Source organism: Cornus florida, unplaced genomic scaffold (genome assembly GCF_030987335.1).
Source record: "Cornus florida cultivar Cherokee Brave unplaced genomic scaffold, ASM3098733v1 CherokeeBrave_3.0.0_Hap2_Chr06, whole genome shotgun sequence".
NCBI lineage: Eukaryota > Viridiplantae > Streptophyta > Magnoliopsida > Cornales > Cornaceae > Cornus > Cornus florida.
Window position 1 is genome coordinate 94,064,116 of NW_026775576.1, and position 14,328 is coordinate 94,078,443.

Sequence of the window (14,328 nt, forward strand, 5' to 3'; positions counted from 1 at the left end):
TCATATACAGCTAACTACCTTTCTCTAAAGTCTAAATTATTCTACAACCACAATCCCATCTATCAACCAAACATTCTAACCATGTTATCTAAATTACAACAATCTCCATCACCATATATCACGTCTCAAATTAGAGAGAGTGCAGTTACCACTGCACCAATAACAAGTGATCACAATCCACAATCCACAACATCTACTTTCGCAAGTGGAAGTAACATTACTCTTTTCTTATGTTCTTTTAGTAGCAATATTATATGAATCAAAAAAGTTCCATTAGACTATAGGAATATAAGTGGATGACAATAAGTGTTTACTGTATCTCATCCTAGATATGCTTACTGATTATTTCCTTCTATTTGCATTTAAGCTTTTTTTAACTTAATAATAATAATAATAAATCAAACTACTCTAGTTAATTTGAAGCAAAACAGAGTCACAAAACTAACAAGATGACCAATTTTTTGCTTGTTGAATTATGTCCTGGATTAGCATTGTGATGTTGAGGTGAGATGATCCCCCTTCTTCTATTGCCCTGTTTGCCATCTCCCCAAGCTCTTTTGCTCTTTTCCTTCTCTCTTCTCCTTCTTTTCCTTCACTCATTACTCTCTCCACACCCTTCCTAATTTCCTCCCTCTTCACCAACACTCCACACTTGTGTTCTGTACCCCAGTGCACAACAGCCTTAGCCCCAACACTCACACCAATCTCCAATACCTCTACAACAAACTTCTCATTCAAGAACTGCTCGCCAAAGAAGGGCCATGTTATCATTGGCACGCCGCCGCATACTCCTTCCAGCGTCGAATTCCAACCACAGTGTGTCAAGAACGCGCCAATGGCAGGATGTGACAAGATCAATACTTGTGGAGCCCAACCTCGGATCAAAAGGCCCCTCCCTTTTGTTCTCTCCTCAAACCCTCCTTCTTTCATCCACTTCTCTAGCTCTTTCGTTCTATCCCCTCCTCTAATCACCCAAATAAAGGGACAGTTGGATGCTTCCAAGGCTAAACCGAGCTCTACTAGCTGTGGAGCTGCAACATTAGCTAGGCTTCCGAGACAAGCATAGACTACAGAGCTGGGCTTCCATTTGTCCAGCCACTTCAAGCACTGGCTCTCATCGATTGAGGCCTTGTTTCCTCTCTGAGCCTTATCCAACTCCTCTTTGTTGTATAATGACAATGGCCCAATACACCATACCTTATCCACCTTCCGATATTCACCAACATATCTTGCTTCCAACTCCTCAAAACTATTGACCACCACTCCAAATGCTCCCATTTCGGCTTCTCTTATTCGTTTCCGAATATGGTTCATATTCAATGTGCCTGGATTGAATTGTCCGGGCAGCTGTGCTCTAGTGAACTCGATATGATCGGGCAAACCAGGCACGACAAACCGATCATGAGACCCAGGGACACCCTCATGAGCCTTGGAAATGTGTAAATTGTGTGTACACAAGAGAGTGAAGCAACTCATCCCATCAAAACTAATCCGTGGTATCCCAAACTTTTTAGCTGTATCAGCTGCCCACACAACATGCTTATCGGCTATTATGCAACTCGGTCTGGGCTGCAACTCTTCAAACACTTGTTCTAGTGGTTGCTGCAACATCTCAAGCGCCCCGAAGAAATTGTTAACCAAGTTTTGAGAAGGGACTGTATCCGTGCTCTCACATCCCTCCGGCAAGCCGGCCTCCACGGATGGAAACCGGAGTTGGAGAACCCGGATGGGGAGCCCGGATTCGATTGCGCGATCGGTGATGGCATTGAATCTGATAGCATTGAGGGGTGTGGTGACAATGGTGACCGCAATGCCTCGTTGGGCTAATAACTTAGCCATGTCTACCATGGGAATAAGGTGGCCTTGGGCCATTAAGGGTATCAAAACAAAGTGAAGATGGTGGGGTTGTGAAGCCATTGCAAAAGGGTTGGTTGTGAATGAAGAATCATTGGGTTTCTGGTTTTATACCAACTTTAGCAGAAGGGAGTGACGTAAGAGCATACATGAGCAGAGTGTTTTTTATAAACAAGTACAGTGCTACAAAGAAAGTGAGGTTTAGGTAAATTGTCTCTTTTGAATTTTTGTAGAAATGACATGCCTTTAAATGTGTACCAAACATTTTAGGGGCCTTTTTACACGCCTCTCTTTCGTTGGCATTCGATAAATCCAAAGTTTGGACAGCCTTCAAATTATGTTGAACATTTTAATACTCTTTTAGGCTCATACAGTTTATTTAATAGTAATAATTTATGTTGTAGAAGCAAAAAATTGTTTTGCCTACTGCTTTTCTTAGTCAGACAAGTGATTCGAGTCAGCTACGAGTCATTGCGTGATGTCCATTGTTTCAAAAATTTATAGTCCACAGCTCTTTTCCACTTCACTATTTAAGGGATATATTCTGGGTTGGTGAGCATAAAAGAACTATAATTTATTGTATGTTTTATAAGAGTTTTTTTCTGTATAGTTATGGCACTTGATAGAGGTTAAATTTAGGTTAGATGTGAAAATTTTTTGGCTCATCAATTTATGAATCACAATAGGCTCCATTTCAGAAATTTTCTGTATGTAGTTAGTAGGTATGCTGAAACTGAAAATCAAAGAGAATGAGAAGTGGGACCCCAACCGGCCTTTTCAATTAAAAATCTCAACCTTGAAATTTTGACGTCTCGAGACTATGCTCCTTAGAGCTTCAACGTGTCAGTGTGCGCGTCATTTTTCCATTTCTTGTGATATTTTTGGTCTTGTCTATTTTAATTCCTCCAGCACCAGATATCAGTAACATACATATGCATCTTCTCCTTTCATAAATATATATATATATATATATATATATATGTATACTAATTAACTTCCATTATTGAAAACTAAAAGTGAATATACAACAATTTTCGCTTCTGTCGAAAGTACAGATCCAATAGACCAATTACACGCCGATCACAACTTCAATTTACAACATTATCGTTACAGCTTTAGGCTCACAACATCAGTTTACGAAAATAAAAACCAAGAATCTAGAATAGATACCCCAAACACAAGTTTGAAGCAACCTAGAATCTAGATTATATATACTCTAACCTAATTTACAAATGTCTACAGCACTATGGTTAATATTCGAAGGCAATTGTACATTTTGAATACAATACAGGTACAGCTTCAGACCCATCTTCCATCCACAAAGTAACTTGGTACACAGCTTGCAAATCGACCCGTACTTCCTTTCTATTTTACCCTTGGTGTTGCTACTTTACAATAGACTGAATTGCGATGCACCCAGATTAGATCCACAAATTCAAATTTTATCTTGAAGAGTTGTCATTCAGCCTCACAAATTAGAATGGCCATTTTCATCGTTCCCACACTGCTACTTCATAGAAGACTCCGAAACATGGCCCCTCCGAGTTGAGTCAACACGATCAAGCCCAGCAGATCTCCATGACAGCGAATTGGTGGATTTTAGTAGCAGGCCCAGGGCTGAAAAGCAAGTTGCTCTGACAATTGCGTCTGGAGAACGACTCATCTTTCCCACCAAAATACCAAACAACTAAAGAGAAAACAAGTTATTTTATTTTAATGCATTTGCTTTGGCTATAAATAAACACAAATAACCGATAGTGCGTGCATCTGAGCAAGACCTGATTACAATAAAGAGCAGAGATCCGTTGATCATCTGAGAGAGAGAGCAAGCTACTGGAGAAGTATATCGCATTTGCTTGAATAACTGGCCAAGGAGCATCAAAAGCCTGCATTATTATAAACACAACCAAACTCAGTTCTCATGTTTATTATCAAAATTCAATTTTTTAAAACATAACCTAGAAAACACCGACTTTTTCTTCCCTTTTTCTACAGTGTGAAATTTGAACCTATAGTTTGCAAGATAAAGGTGAGTTAGAAGAATAGATGTAATAATGTGTAAATCAGGGACAGTTCAATGATGAAATTCTGATCGTTACGCTGTTCGGCTAAACTCATTGGCTCCACATCCACCAAAAAGCCAGTAAACTTCGTCACTGTCAGCATTTGGTGCTCTCTTGATAGCTTTGGCGTAATAAACTTCAAGCACCCCAAGCAAGACAAAATAAAATGATAAAGGTTGGCTGCGGGAACTGACGTTTTCGATGATTCTGAGGCCAATGCAGCACGTTACCAGGAACCACAAGGTTGCAAGGTTGAAGGGATCCGTACTAAGAAGTATTTAGAGAAGGTATCACTTTTTAAGATGAAATCATGCTTATCAAGGCCAGCTACACTGACTCAAAATACCAAATAATGCTGACCTGTCAAGAAATTAAATGAGTCCAATCTAGGAGAAATATGTTCATATCAAAGAGTGACAAGACAAGAAAGGTTAAGATTACACATGAGCCCATTCTTAGGAAATTGGAGATCAAGGCAATTCAACAGCACAAAATGGGTGAAAGTCAATCTATGGTTCAGGTATGTGCAACATAAACCGACAACTACTGTATCAAAACAAATCTAAGTCCACAGAGTGGGCAAAAGAATAAGGGCACAATGCCATGTTGATTTGGAATTTATGAATCATTGCGGCATGACGACTTTACCCAACCTGCATTACATAAACTCTCCTATCTCCCTTCACGTAGACAAAATATGGCAATGGGTAAGGGTATGGGCTATGTGTCTGGCACACAAACCCAAATTGAACACCTTGGTCCTTTACAGGTGATGATTGAAGAAACAAAAGCTCAAATTTGATAGCAGAGAAGAGTTTCCTATCTATGATATAGATAGAAAGAAATTTTTTCCCCCCCTACCACATGGCAGTCAATTTAACTCAATAGTTTAGTATATTTTAAAGAACGACTACATCGAACATTACATTATTTACATAACACACAATGTATTTATGTGCTTAGTACATGTTTCAATACCCATATCCAACTTTTGGACACATTTCCCTGTGTCTTAAGATTTGGGATCCCAGGAGGTTTAAACTTGGACACACCAGATACTCGCATCCAAAGTCCATGCAACATAGTATACAATTAAACAAACTTCAACAAAGGTGCATAGACACACACACACACACACACATCCAATACACTAAAATTACAAACACAAACATATATAGTCATGTCCCAACAGGCCAACAAACATGAACTACCCTTTGGGAGTTTACAGATTTGACAACCCCCTAGTTGCCTACAATCACGTGCAAGTCCAAAAATTATAGGACCAGCAATGAGTTGAAGAAAAGGTCAAAAAAGAAAAATGTGAGTTGAGGCTATCAGGAAAAACATGAAGTCCCAGGATTCAACAATGAATATGGAAGTCAAGTGAGAGAAAAAAAAAAAAGAAAAAAAAAAAGAAAAAGGAAAAACCCTAACAAACAGATTTATATAGTTTTTGGTATTGGGGAAAAAGCCTTTTGGAGTAACATTGACTCTTCACTGCACATAATAAGCAGATGACAAAGTCATGAGACGTGGATAAGCTAATAGTTGAAACACAAGGGAAAGCCGGGAGATTAAACCTGAATAGCAGAAGCCATGTATGTGTCAACCCTGGAGGCCATATGTAGAGTGAACTGCCTGGAGAGGTCCCTGACGAAGTCTTCATAGTCACTTCTAAAAAAACACAAAAGGAACTCTAGTGTAATTTTGTCACCGTAAGAAAGGCTAAAGGTCCCGAAACATGAAAAACATTGAGAATTTCAGATATTTAATCCATACCGGTGGTCAGAATTAAAACAGTGTGTGTTGTAGAGGACAAATGTTCCTTCTGATTCCAACAGTGGGGAAATCCTTTTTAGGGTTTTCTGTCAAATAAACAGAAAAAATTCATCTTTTAGAGTTTTCCAAAGAAATTTCAAATTAAGAAGAGAATTAGCTGGTGCTAATCATTCACCCGACAAGCATGACGGACAGAGAGATCATCATCATGAAGATGCAGAACCAAGCGTGGTAGGTCACCATGTACCTGAGACACGTAATCAAATTTCAAATAGTTATAGAGATAGTTAGAATGCAAAAATAAAATTAAGAAGCACCAGCAGCTTGCATATTTCTTTTATCTGAAAGCAAAATTTATTTAAAGAACCAAAATCTTTGTTTGCCTCCACATCAGTTTAACCAGTTGAGGAATTGGTATGAAAAAATGCAACAACTACACTATAGATAAGTAGAATAGAGTTCAATGGAATCCATGCTACACTATCACAATGAAAATTAACTAAATGTAACAGTGTCAAGCTTGTGATACACCAACCAGTGACCAGTGCCCACCAATGAGAGAAAAATTTGGACTGAAAAGGTTACAGATAAAAATCATTTTAGCCAAATTCACTATGATTTAGGGCACATAGCATATAAAAGGACGAGTCGAAGAAAAAGAAAAAGAAAAAGGGCAATCTTTTTAAATTTTTTTTTTTTTTTTCTTTTAAAAAAGAGAGGATATTAACAGTTGTATTCCTTTATTTTTCTTAATCCAATAGTTAGTTCTAATCAAGTAATTGGTTCATGGCAGCTGAAGTAATTGGTACGATAGTTCATTCCCACTAGCAACAGTATTGTATTCCTATTATTTTATTAATCCAATAGTTAGTTATAATCAAGTAATTAGTTCATGGCAGCTGAAGTAATTGGTATGATAGTTCATTCCCACTAGCAACAGCATTGTATTCCTATAATTTTCTTAATCCAATAGTTAGTTATAATTAAGTAATTGGATTGTGGCAGCTGCAGGTAGAACAAAAAGAGGGAAAAAAAAAAATTTTGAGTCAATACGACAGGAAAGTTGAACTAACATTTTCAATATGCAAAAACTAAGTCAAAAGATTATACAAGTTTCAATACCATATTAAGGAAGTGAGCAATATTTTCAGTTTAACTGAACAATTTATAAACATAATCCGAGTGAGAACATGAACGTAGCAATGCTTTTCTAGCCAAATGAGAAATATAAATAAAACAGTTCATAATTCAACATTATTAATTCCAAATTATTTTAAAAAATAATGCATAATGTAGTTTCATATGGTTTAATTAGAGTCAATATTGGACCTGCTCAAGAAATGCTTCGTGTTGTGCCCCAACGCCATAGTTGCTTAGAGCTCCAAATGCTGCAAAGGCATCCGCACGCATCTTTGCATTCATGCTTATCTGTTTCCATATTGAGATTTTTCAGACACTGATAAATTTAGCACCCAGTTTTGTATAAGAAGTGCAAGAGAAAACAAACATTTGAAAATTCATTGCAATCTATTGGTTTTAGTGTGACTTCAAGGATCTAAAGCTGAATGCATTTCCAGAGTTTAAAGATGCTAAAAATAGGTTGCAATATCACCACGTCGATGAACAGCACAATTTGACATGGGGCTTGTTCACACCCGTTTAATGAGCTAATGAACTGAACTCCAAACCTAGAAGATGCTAAAGATAGGGCTACAAATGAACTGAGCTGTTCAAGAACAGCCGATTCTCAGTGGGCAATGGGACTTGTTTGTGCTCATACAATAAGCAAATGAACGAAGCTTGGCCCGTTTTACTCATGAACAGCTTGCATTAACATTACAAGAGTAGTGTTTTTAAACTTGCTTGCGTTATTAATGCACCAAAGGTGTCTAAAGAATGCATAATTAATAACATAATCAGGTAATGTTTGACCTAAACCTTTACGTTACATTAGATCAGACTTGTTTTTACAGTTTGTTGAATTGAAGTCAAGTTTTAACATGTCACCGAGCCAAGCCACCGCCTCGAGAGACCATCTAACCAAGCTTGACAAAGCTGATATCAGCTTGCAATCCTATGTAATAATGATCCACATTAACATGGTATCACTGGCCGGCCTATAATAGAGTTGATCACCATTCTTAACTAATGCATGACGAAACGTCTTTGTTCTTCTGATGTGAACAAAATTCATAAATAAAACAAGAGATCAATTCCATTTGACAGCCTATTAATACAATAATTTTCTAAATCACATCCCTCCCCACCTCTTAGATTAAATTGTAAAATCACTTTTCACTAGTCAGATTCGACATTCAGTAATTAGTAACCTCACTCCCACCCCCTTACGTTCAATTTTAACAATTAGTTTTCACTTGTCAGATTTAGCATTCAGTGATAAGTTCCCTCACCCCTCCATCCCTCTTCACCTCCCTGCACCCGAGAGTCGTGTGTGCGCCGTGTTTCCCTTCCCCTCCCTCCCAGAGATGAGAATGCACGAGTCCATTAGTGAAACATAAATCTGTTTTAAGCCTCTATTTTTACCCCGTAATTTTCCCGTCGGTTCTCAACATTAATTATAAATCCATGAGATTTGATTTTCAAAGTTTTGGTGGGGGGGGGGGGGGGGGGTAACCACATAACAGTACAAATCATTGGATATACCCCCCTTTTTTTCCCTCAAAATTTCAGTGAGGTCAGCTGATCTCATTTGTGCCCATGCGGCTCACTGTAATTTGAGGTGGGAAGGTGCAAGGTGAGTAAAATTTAATTCCACAGCATTATTTCAGGAAAAAGTTGGAGCCCATTTTTTTATGAAGACAAGTCTTATCTACAATTCGATAAAAAAAAATTTGCATCTTATAAAGCCGCATTTCTTCTTGGCTAACGAATTAAGGAAAGATATTGGTAAATCAATCATTAATCATGCCAGAAAAATATATAGGCGTTGCTAGGAAAATCTCAGTCCTTATATTTTACGGAGTACATGTTTTTTTGTTTGTGCATTCCAGCTTTTCCATGTTCAGTATAGCACTAGTGTTCATGACCCCTCCTTTCGTATTCTTTAATGATAATATTTTATTTCTCCCTTCCTATAACTATTGCATGAACTAGCCACTGATAAGACATGGAAATTAAATATGTTAGTAATAATGCATTGGTATGGGATAAAGATTTAGTTATTAAATATTATCTCTAGAATTGGTTATATTCAATATAAGAGAGAATGATACAAAGTCAACTTATCTTTATCTCAAAGATTTAGATGGGCCAAGAAAATTATAGTTCTACTGGATGTGGGACTTTGAGGACAAAACATTTAAATATTGATCTATCTATTTGTTCTTCTGGCCTTTGTTTTTAAATTTTATTTCAACTTTATCAAGGTAACACAGAAGGTTGATGACCTCATTTTGAATTTTTATTCATCTGCTCTCATTTCCTCCTAGTTTCTTTGACCCTTTCTCCCTTGAGAGAAATTTTTAAAAAGAAACAAGAAAGAGTGTGAATCAGTAGCAATTCTCATTAGAAGGAATTTTCCCCAGACAAGTTTTATTCATTGTTGTTTCTTGTGAAAGCGAATTTTTTTCTGCTGCAAAGCATGATACGTTTCGACACCACGTTTTTTGATCATTGGTGTTAATCTTGAAGACTTCTTTTGCTGCACACTAGAGAAACCAGTGCTACAGTACGCTAGACAATTACTTCAAATACAAGGTTCTGCTAGAAGACAATCCTGAATATTCAATTGCGGATTCGAGAACAATTTGATGGAGTTATTCGCTGATTTTGTAAAACAAAAAAGTGCCAAAAAATAAAAATAAAATAAAAAAAGAAAGAAAGAAAGATAGTCAACTTACAAGCAGTATAGAGCATTTCATTTTATTTGAGGGATAGCGTTAAAAGAACAGATTTTGTGACGTTGTGGCCTGAATTTTGTTTCGGCTTGGGTCGTTGACCTGAAGAGTGAGCTTTATTTTTTGACCCCTTTTTGCTTGTAGGTCATGGACCCTGTTTAGTACTCCCTTGTAGCCCAATATATAAGGGTGTTTAGGGTTTGGAGTGGGACAGAGAGAGACGCACTGAAAATCGCAAGAAAGAGTGAGAGAGAGCAAGAGCTAGGGTTTGGGGGCTTTTCGCATAGTGAAACCTTTCACCGGATCTTCACTGTGCACGTAGGCACAACTTGTGTCGAACCACGTAAATTCTATAGCTCGTGTGGTGCTTGTTTTTTGTTTTGTTTCGTGACTATTTCTTGGTCCGCGACTATTTGTCACAACAGATTTAAATACCAAAACCCATCTCTAGAGGTTGTTACATTCAAAAAGATAAGAATACATAGTCAACTTGTCTCTATCTCAAGATTCAATTGTGCCTATAAACATAACCTTTATCATTATTCTTTGAGCTGATAAAATAGTGACAATCAGAGTTAAACAGAACCACATAAATCTTACTCTCCCCATTTTTCTTTAGTCTCTCATAATTTATCTAAGCTTTATCATGGTGCAGGAGCAGGCAAGATCCTGAGTTTGATCCTCTTGACCACACTAATAATTACAATTGATGTAAGTGTTGGCCCACTCGTGAATAGTCTAGCCACATATGAGGGAGCATGTTAAAAGAAATTAAAAAAAAATATTCTTACACCCTCTCTAATAGTTTAAGCTTTTGCCTTTTGAAGCAGTTAGCAGTTAAAAAAACAAGAAGGGGAACATTTTGATCAAGAGAACTCATTTGTTTTTCTGAAGACACGAAAACCAAAAGGGTATAGAACAAACGCTAGTATTCTTGAAAAAGAAATTTCAAAATAGCAAGGAAACGTGGCATTTTGTCAACTTATTCTTGGACAGCAACAATTAGTCAGCAACTGTCAATAATTTGCATGTGTTTTGGAGCATTATCATAATAATCATACTAATAGAAAAGAAAGAGAGAGAGAGAGAGAGAGAGAGATTAGAACACCTAGAATCAGATAAAGACTGTATTTTTGGAGAAAGATACAAATTTAAAAAGAATGTACCTGAAGATTGCGAAGCCGAACAGAAAGGTTTAGTAAAATGGGTTCAACAGCATCATTGGGTGATGACTCCAGAACCTTAAAAATAAAAGTACAAAGAGACTAAAGTGGTGCTAGACAAATTTATAATGAATCAAGCAACCTGTATAAGAAAAATAAAGAGGCCCAAGGAGTTACCATCAGCAAGCATGAGACTGCAGTTAACTGAACTGGTTCATCTGAGTCATCAAGCAAAGCTAATATTACTCCAAGAACTTGTGTAGTATACTGAAGAATATGAATGGATGGTATCTGCAAGCACAAAAACCTGGAAGATCATGCCCCGGCCGGAATAATGAAAGGAAAAGGAAAAGAGAGAGAGAGAGAGAGAGAGGAGGAGGAGGGAAAAATAATAATAATAATTGTTATAGTTAATGGAACATTTTGCCTATTTGACTAAAAATATATCTGGTTCTACAAAATCAAATAGAAATAACCATAAGACAGTTTCAACAACATTTTGAACACGAATTTTCCTGGTGTGTCCGTGCAGCAACATGAACAAGTGAAAAAAACAAATACATTGACCTTGTCAGACAGAACAATAGAATGAAAACTAAGAAGCACAGGTCCAAACAACTCCTCCTAGACTGAACCCAATAGAAAATACTAATGTAAAGTACGCATAAAAATCAAAAACCTGCACCAATCCTTTTAGGCAAAGGCGTCTAACAGTCGGAGAATCATCTGATACATGCCGACACAATGCTTCAACCATCTGCTCCAATAAGGAACCAAAACCATCACTGCACCATTGAGAAGGATCAACCAATAAGAATTTGAAAGCATGTGTATAATCCAAAACCATTAAATTAATAAAAACCCATGAAGAAAAAGTAGTCATTGTGAGCATCAGCATCCTTATCCAATGACAATCGAGATATGCTAGAGTATGTATTAACAAAGTATAAGCGTCCAAGACAAGAAACTCGATCGAAATTGTAATACCTAAATCTGTCCAAATTGCAATACCTGAATCAGACGGTTCCAAATAAATCACTATTTACAATCATCATGTGAAGTTACCTCATCAATTTTAATTCCAGGAATAGCATACAACAACAAACTAAGCCTATTCCTAACTTTTTAACTTCAGGGATCAACAATTTTCAATTCCCAACAAATAGTTCTGATAATAGAATATAGTTCAAGGTTGACTGGGAATTCATTATGTAGAAGTTAGTGGAAAAGGAAAGGTGTAGAAATTTCAGGAGTGACACATAGGTAATAAACATCGAATTTAAAGTTAGGGGAGGAGAGATACAGATAGAGAGAGAGAGAGAGGATATGATTCAGGGGCTATCCTGATTGATTCACAAAGTGCTTTAAGACCTTGGGAATTAGTAATAGTAACAAGTCCAAATTTATTGAACCATATACTAGGAACTTCCATATAAATATCTATGTAATATTTTCAATTCAATATAGTTGAGTTTTGTTCGAATTCATGAGAGTGAGAGAGAGGAGAGAGAGAGAGCAAAACTGTGTATATTGTATATATCTCTATTAACAAGCCTACAGTGGCTTATATAAAGGAAAACAAATAACCTAATTTTACAAGGTTACCAAATTACACAATGATCCTAACAACTATGGGTAATTACATAATGACCCAACATAAATATATATATACATAAACATTCTAACACTCCCCCTCAAGCTGGAGAATATATATCAAATAATCCCAGCTTGGAACAGATAGTCTTTAACTGGTTATGACCCAATGCTTTGGTAAACATATCAGCAAGTTGATCTTTAGACTTCACAAATGGAGTACAAATGCTCCCACTTAATATTCTTTCCCAAATGAAGTGACAATCAACCTCAATATGTTTGGTTCTCTCATGAAACATAGGATTCGATGCAATGTGAACAGTTGCTTGATTATCACAAAACAATGGAGTAGGAGCGTCAACTGTTAACCCAAGTTCTTTTAGAAAATGTTGTATCCATGTCAACTCACTAGTGGTATGGGCCATTGCCCTGTACTCAGCTTCAGCACTAGATCGAGCTACCACCGTTTGTTTTTTACTTTTCCATGTAACAATTTTTCCTCCTACAAATGTGCAGTAGCCTGTAGTAGATCTCCTATCTGAAGGAGAACCAACCCAGTCAGCATCTGTAAAACCTTCCACCCTGAGATGACCATTTGATTTGTATAGTAACCCAAAACCTAAAGCTTGCTTGAGACATCGGATTATCCGAAGAACAGCAATCCAATGTGGCATTCTAGGAGCTCCCATGAACTGACTTACAACACTAACTGCATATGAAATATCAAGTCGAGTGATAGTGAGATAAATTAATTTCCCAACAAGGCGACGAAATCTGCTCGTGTCATTAAATAGATCACCCTCATCAGACACAAGTTTTGTATTTGAATCCGTATGAGCATCAACCGGATGACCACCTAACATACCCGTTTCTTCTAGCAAGTCCAACACATATTTGCGTTGAGATAAACTTATACCCTTCTTGGATCTAGCAACTTCAATACCCAAGAAGTACCTAAGTTTACCCAAGTCTTTAGTGTGGAATCGATTTTGCAGAAATAACTTCAACTTAGCAATGCCTTCAGAATCATCACCTGTGATCACAATATCATCTACATACACCACAAGAAAAACGCAGGTGAAATACCGAATGATCGGTCTGGCATTTGTTAAGGCCAAATTCTAATGCCGCCTCAGAGAATTTCCAAACCAAGCCCATGGAGATTGTTTCAATCCATACAGAGCCTTTTTAAGGCGATAAACAGTGTGACGATACTCCCCCTGAGCAACAAACCCATGTGGTTGCTCCATATAAGCTTCTTCAACCAAGTCACCATGTAAGAAGGCATTTTTGACATCTAATTGAAACAACGGCCAGTTACAATTGGCACCAATGGAAATAAGTACCCGAATAGAAGAAATTTTAGCAACAAGGGAAAAAGTCTCATCATAATCAACACCATAAGTCTGAGTGTACCCCCTTTGCCACTGGACGAGCCTTCAACCGCTCAATATACCCATCATGAAGGTATTTATCTGTGTAAACCCACTTACAACCAACCGTTTTGGAGCCCAAAGGTAAGGGAACAAGATCCCATGTTCGATTACTGTGAAGGGCATCCATTTCATCTACCATGGCTTGGCGCCAACCCGAATCAGAGAGAGCAGCCTGCAAAGTCTTGGGAATAAAAGTAGCAGACACTTTGGATAAAAAAAAATTAAAGAGGATGAAATATGACGGTAGGATACAAAGTTAGAAATGGGATGCGCAGTAACGCACGACCGAACACCTTTACAGAGAGCAATAGGCAAATCATCAGGCAAAGGCATCGGATCCGAAGACTCTGAAGGAGATGGAGGGAGCGAAGTAGGCGGTCAAGGTCATCGAGTATCAACCTGCAATGGGACAACGGAGCGAGGAGGTGCGGAAGCAGGAAACAGAGAGGGAACCATTGGTAGAGGTGGCTCAGGAGTAATATCGAGAGGAGTAGTAGAATCAAAAAAATATGGAAGAGACTCAGAAAAAGAGACATCAGCACTAGTAAAATAGCGTTGAAAATGAGGACTATAGCAACGATAA

General features: G+C 37.5%; 2 protein-coding genes across 6 annotated transcripts in view; both read right to left on the reverse strand.

Moving 5' to 3' along the window:
- Positions 1–250: 250 nt before the first annotated feature.
- Positions 251–1,992, reverse strand: LOC132312975 (UDP-glycosyltransferase 73C11-like). The gene has a single exon (XM_059811558.1). The coding sequence runs from the start codon at positions 1,915–1,917 to the stop codon at positions 442–444; it is 1,476 nt and encodes a 491-aa protein (XP_059667541.1). The 5' UTR covers positions 1,918–1,992; the 3' UTR covers positions 251–441.
- Positions 1,993–2,836: 844 nt separating this feature from the next.
- LOC132312977 (protein SHOOT GRAVITROPISM 6) overlaps positions 2,837–14,328 on the reverse strand; it is a 73,632-nt gene continuing 62,140 nt past the window's right edge. For all 5 annotated transcript variants that reach the window (XM_059811561.1, XM_059811560.1, XM_059811563.1 and 2 more), the window contains 9 exons: positions 11,396–11,501; positions 10,894–11,007; positions 10,720–10,794; positions 7,026–7,124; positions 5,872–5,943; positions 5,697–5,782; positions 5,498–5,591; positions 3,633–3,740; positions 2,837–3,541 (listed from right to left, as the gene is read on the reverse strand). In XM_059811561.1, coding sequence (XP_059667544.1) covers positions 3,362–3,541; positions 3,633–3,740; positions 5,498–5,591; positions 5,697–5,782; positions 5,872–5,943; positions 7,026–7,124; positions 10,720–10,794; positions 10,894–11,007; positions 11,396–11,501 — 934 coding nt within the window. In that variant the 3' untranslated portion in view covers positions 2,837–3,361. The remainder of the gene's footprint in view (positions 3,542–3,632; positions 3,741–5,497; positions 5,592–5,696; positions 5,783–5,871; positions 5,944–7,025; positions 7,125–10,719; positions 10,795–10,893; positions 11,008–11,395; positions 11,502–14,328) is intronic.